The 5047-nt window shown below is 36.1% G+C and overlaps 1 protein-coding gene across 1 annotated transcript; it reads left to right on the forward strand.

Moving 5' to 3' along the window:
- Positions 1–3: 3 nt before the first annotated feature.
- LOC106751544 (fatty acid synthase-like) lies at positions 4–4980 on the forward strand (the record flags this gene model as incomplete). Its single annotated transcript, XM_014632444.1, has 9 exons — positions 4–321; positions 538–831; positions 897–1104; positions 1193–1353; positions 1593–1910; positions 2181–2656; positions 2881–3185; positions 3276–3677; positions 3894–4980. Coding segments are annotated over 9 exons (3513 nt in total), but the record flags the coding sequence as incomplete, so codon positions are not given.
- Between the last annotated feature and the right edge of the window lie 67 nt (positions 4981–5047).

Consider the following 5047-nt stretch of genomic DNA (forward strand, 5'->3'; position numbering starts at 1 on the left):
AAAAACGCTAAAAGAATTTACGCTACTCTAATTCATGCCAAGATAAATAACGACGGATTCAAGGAACAAGGCATTACATTTCCATCAAGCAAAATGCAAGAACGTTTATTTCAAGAATTTTACAAGGAATGCAGCATATCGCCGTCATGTGTTACTTACCTAGAAGCCCATAGTACCGGTACGCGGGCTGGCGACACAGAAGAAGTTAAAGCAATCGACAAAGTTTTTTGCAAAGATAAAAGTACTCCTCTACTAATTGGCTCTATCAAATCCAATTTGGGTCATACTGAGGGCGCTAGTGGTCTATGCCACATTGCCAAGGTAATAAGAGACACAAATGATTTAGTAAATAAGTAACAATAATAATTCTTAATAAAAGTTATGAATCAAAAATTTTTTTTAATTTTTCAATAACACAGAACAAAAATGTACATTCATTCCTTCATTTCCACCGATATAAACACTACTTATTTAATATTACTCAATTAAAAGGGAAATCAAGATTTTTAACATTTAAATATATTTCTCCCCGACAAGGTGGTGATAGCAATGGAAACCGGCGTGATTCCAGCACATATAAATTTGACGCAAGAACGGAATGATATTGAAGCTTTCAAAAAGGGAACCATACGGGTAGTTACAGCCTCGACGTTATGGGAGCCTAGTTTGGCGGGAGTAAATTCTTTTGGCTTTGGCGGAACCAATGCTCATGTTCTTCTCGCCCCCAATATAAAGAAAAAAATCAACGGTGGCGCGCCGAAAGATGATTTACCAAGACTCGTTGTTCTCTCTGGTCGCACTGAACAAGCAGTGGAGTCATTTTTGCACGAAGTGTGTAAATATTCTATCATGTACAAGATAAAAACGTACATATACACGAAATACTTCAATTTTAGATTGAAAGTCAACCGGTAGACGTTGAGTATATTCGGCTATTGCACGATCTCTACGCCGACGAAATGCTAGGTCATTCTTATAGAGGGTATACGATTGTCGAATCTCAAACATTGAACAATGTAATACATGAAATAGAGCATTATCCAAAAGTAAGAAAACCGATCTGTTATGTGTTTTCCGGTATTGGATCTCAATGGATTGGCATGGGTACTTTTTCTTTTACATATGAACAATTAAGAACAAAGTGATTGCTTTTATAATTTGCAGACATAAAATTGAATTTGCATGTTGATAGGAAAATCACTGATGCAATTTCCAATATTTTTGAAAACTATAGAAAAATGTGATACAATTTTAAAATCGTATGGAATACATATCAACAACATTTTAACGAGTAAACAGGAAACTACCTTTGATAGCATATTGAATTCAGTGGTGGGAATCTCCGTGATACAGGTAACAAATCATTTTCTTCTTATTATTCTGACATATAAAAATAATAAATATCACGAAAAGGGAGTTTTAAGATACAATATAAAATACATAAAGTATTCAATGAATTACAAAAGGCCATTGAAATTTTATCTATTCTGTTTGCAGTTAATGTTAAAAATATTCATATTGACAGAAACGTTTTCTGCAAATGTCATTTGAGTTCGATTCACGAGAGATACCTAAATTCTTTCTTTCCCTAGCTTGGTTTAATCGATCTCTTAATGTCGGTAAATATCATGCCACATTATGTGATTGGTCATTCAATCGGTGAACTCTGTTGTGGGTATGTAACGGGTGACTTCACTTTTGAACAAGTGATTTTGTCAGCATATTACATAGGACGAGCGTTGAGTGAATTTAAGATAGTTCAATGCAGTACGGTGAACATTGGTCTTGGTTATGAAAGCGTAGAGGCTGTATGTCCAGAAGATATTGAAGTAATCTGCAGGAATAGCCCGAAATCTTGCTACATTAGCGGACCCACGGAGTCAATAAAAGCATTCACCACGAAATTACAGGTGGGTCTCCATTTTTATTTAAATATATTATTATGCTCCACCCTACGTGCACGGCTTTATTTATTTATCGTAATATAAGCATTTGAAAACATTATTTAAAAAATGGGTACTGCAACCTTTTTGTAACTGGCCGTACACATTTCATTTACATAGAGGCAGTAAAATCGATAGAAATCGTTCAAGCACGGACGGATGCGCCAGTATATTGTCTGATAATCTAGATTAAATTAAAATATAATTATATTTATATATATCTTCAATTGACTACAGGACAGTGAAATCTTTACAAAAGAAGTTGCCTGTAACAACATTCCTCTCCATAGTTCTTATCTTGCTATTGCAACAAAAAAGATCTTGGCTTACTTGTGCCAAATAATACCGCAAAAGATGATACGCAGCCAGGTATGGCGCAGACTGCTTCGCGACACAGAATTATCTTACGCAGAATACTTTACGAATAGTCTAATAACACCCGTATTTTTTGAGAATGTCGCAACAATGATTCCGGAGAATGTAGTTTTAGTGGAAATTGCGCCGGATGGAATTCTGCAGAGTGTCTTGAAAGAAATGTTCGATACAGTAAGTATCACGTTAGTTCAACGCGATCACGAAGACAACGTTCAAATATTTCTGCAAGGTGTCGGCAAAATGTACAACTGTGGCTTACAGCCGCAATTAGCCAACCTATATCCGACTGTAGAATTTCCGGTCAGTCGTGGTACGCCGATGATTTCCCCCTCGATTAAGTGAGTATATCATGTAATCCACTTGACATCTTGGGATGCATGAAACATGAAGCAAAAATTAACGTGCAGAATTAATGTTTCCTCTTGATACGTGTCAATACCATTTTCTTAGTGCTTAGTTCTGTGTGCAAATATGTAGTCTTTTGATTGTATGAAAAGCAAAAACTTGCCAGAAAAAGATTAAATGTTATATACATCCAATACAACATATCATGGTGCACCAGGTGGAAACATTCCGAAGATTGGCATGTAGACTACTTTTTCCTTGTGAAAAAAATCAATTCTGGAGAAAGAATAGTCAACATCTCATTGGAAGACGAAGATTATCAATATATGAGTGGTCACGTAATCGATGGAAAGAATTTGATACCAGCTACGGGATATCTTTTCTTCATATGGGAAACAATTGGGATGTTATGGGGATACCCATATTATAATATACCTATCGTATTTAAGGACGTCAAATTTATACAAGCGGCCCACATTCCCAGCAAGGGAAGTATACAATTAACTTTAATGGTGCAGAAAGGTAAATATTACGTCCACTCAATTATTTCCAAACTCTTGTATTTCTCAAAATGGAAAGTGATAATCATAATGATACATGTGCGTGTTGCAGCGACTGGGACGTTTGAAGTAATAGAAAAGGGTACCGCTATCGTTACTGGCCGAGTATGCGTACCATCAGACCCAATCAAGGAAAGAGTACCGGATCATTACTTGCAAAAAGATCACGACGAAATGGAAGTGATGAAAACGAAAGATATCTATAAAGAACTGAAATTACGAGGATATCAATTCTCTGGCCTCTTCCGAGGACTAAGGAGTTCATCCGCTACAGGCATACAAGGACATATAGCATGGGTGAATAACTGGGTAACTTTCATGGATAATATGTTGCAAATGCAGGTCCTCTGTATGGACACAAGAAGCCTTTACGTTGGTACTGGTATACAAAAGTTATTGATCGATCCGAGATTTCACGCGCAACACATACAAAACACAACAACCGAAGAAAAACGTAAGTATTCAAACTACTTCCACATATATTCCTTAACAAGACATTTTGATTAACAACCGTCATTTTAATTTTTAACTTACTAAAATTTATAATTATTGAAATGTAAAAATGCCTTTCTCATACACCATTTCTCATACATACTTACATTTAAATTTCATTTAGATAAAATAAGAAAACTAAACAAGCTAAATATGATATCTTTAAATATTCACGTAGAACTCGCTGTGCGTGTATACAAACATTTGGGTATGATAGTATCCGGTGGTGTACAGATTAGTGGCATTTCTCACACCCTTATATCTCGTCGGAAACCAATTGTACGTCCTATTCTTGAAGAGCACAGATTCATAGCTCACCGTGACGGTGCTATGGTTTCACTTGAGGAGGGTGCAACCCTATCGATGCACCTAATATTAGAATATCACCAAATAACGCAAGTCAATATAATCGAGTTAATCGAAGACGATGATAAAATCTCAACAAAGAACTTACTGTCTCCGATGTTTGTTAAAATCTTGTGTAATTATCCGTCCCATCAATCCAATGTTAACCTGATAATGAGAACTAACAACCTTGATCGCGTTACACTTCCGCCAGAAATAATAGTATCAGAGGCAAAAAAACTGTCAAAGGAAGACAATGCGATATTAATCACAGGTTGTAACTTACTAACGAGAAGCAAACGGGAAACGTTGACAGAAATCTTGCAGGCATTAAAATCCAACGGGTTTTTGTTAACACGGGGACATTCGCTCACGGAAAATGATATTACGAATGCCAAAAGATACAATCTGGCGGTAGTACTCGAGAAAAACGTAGGGGACGAACACATTACGCTTTTGAAGAAAATAACTCGGTCAATAAATAAAACTGAGGTTGTATTTGTAAATAATTACGAATTCTCTTGGCTCGACCAGCTCAAAATTACTCTGAGAGCCAACAATGAATTGACTAACACGACAAGAATAATTATAGTCGGACAAGGGGATGCAGAATGCGGCTTATTAGGTCTCATTAACTGTTTGAAGAAAGAACCAAGCGGTGAATTAATTAGGGGAATGTTCATTCAGGACGAAAACGCATCGAAATTTTCACTTCAAGATCCCTTCTACGCTGAACAACTTCAATTAGATCTCGTTACAAATGTTTTACGCCCCGGAAAATTATGGGGATCGTACAGACATCTTCCATTAACGCCTTTGAAGCCCCGGCTCGTACACCACGCTTTCATCAATCAAATGGTATAAAAAATTATCGAATATCGATATAAGTAATTATATCCTTCCTTTAATAAAAGATAATACCACGAATTGACTAATTCACCATATATATGGTTAAATGAAGAATGTATTATTTTTAGATTCGCAGTG

The sequence above is a fragment of the Dinoponera quadriceps genome, unplaced genomic scaffold, assembly GCF_001313825.1.
Source record: "Dinoponera quadriceps isolate SergipeBrazil2010 unplaced genomic scaffold, ASM131382v1 C3981632, whole genome shotgun sequence".
Taxonomy (NCBI): domain Eukaryota; kingdom Metazoa; phylum Arthropoda; class Insecta; order Hymenoptera; family Formicidae; genus Dinoponera; species Dinoponera quadriceps.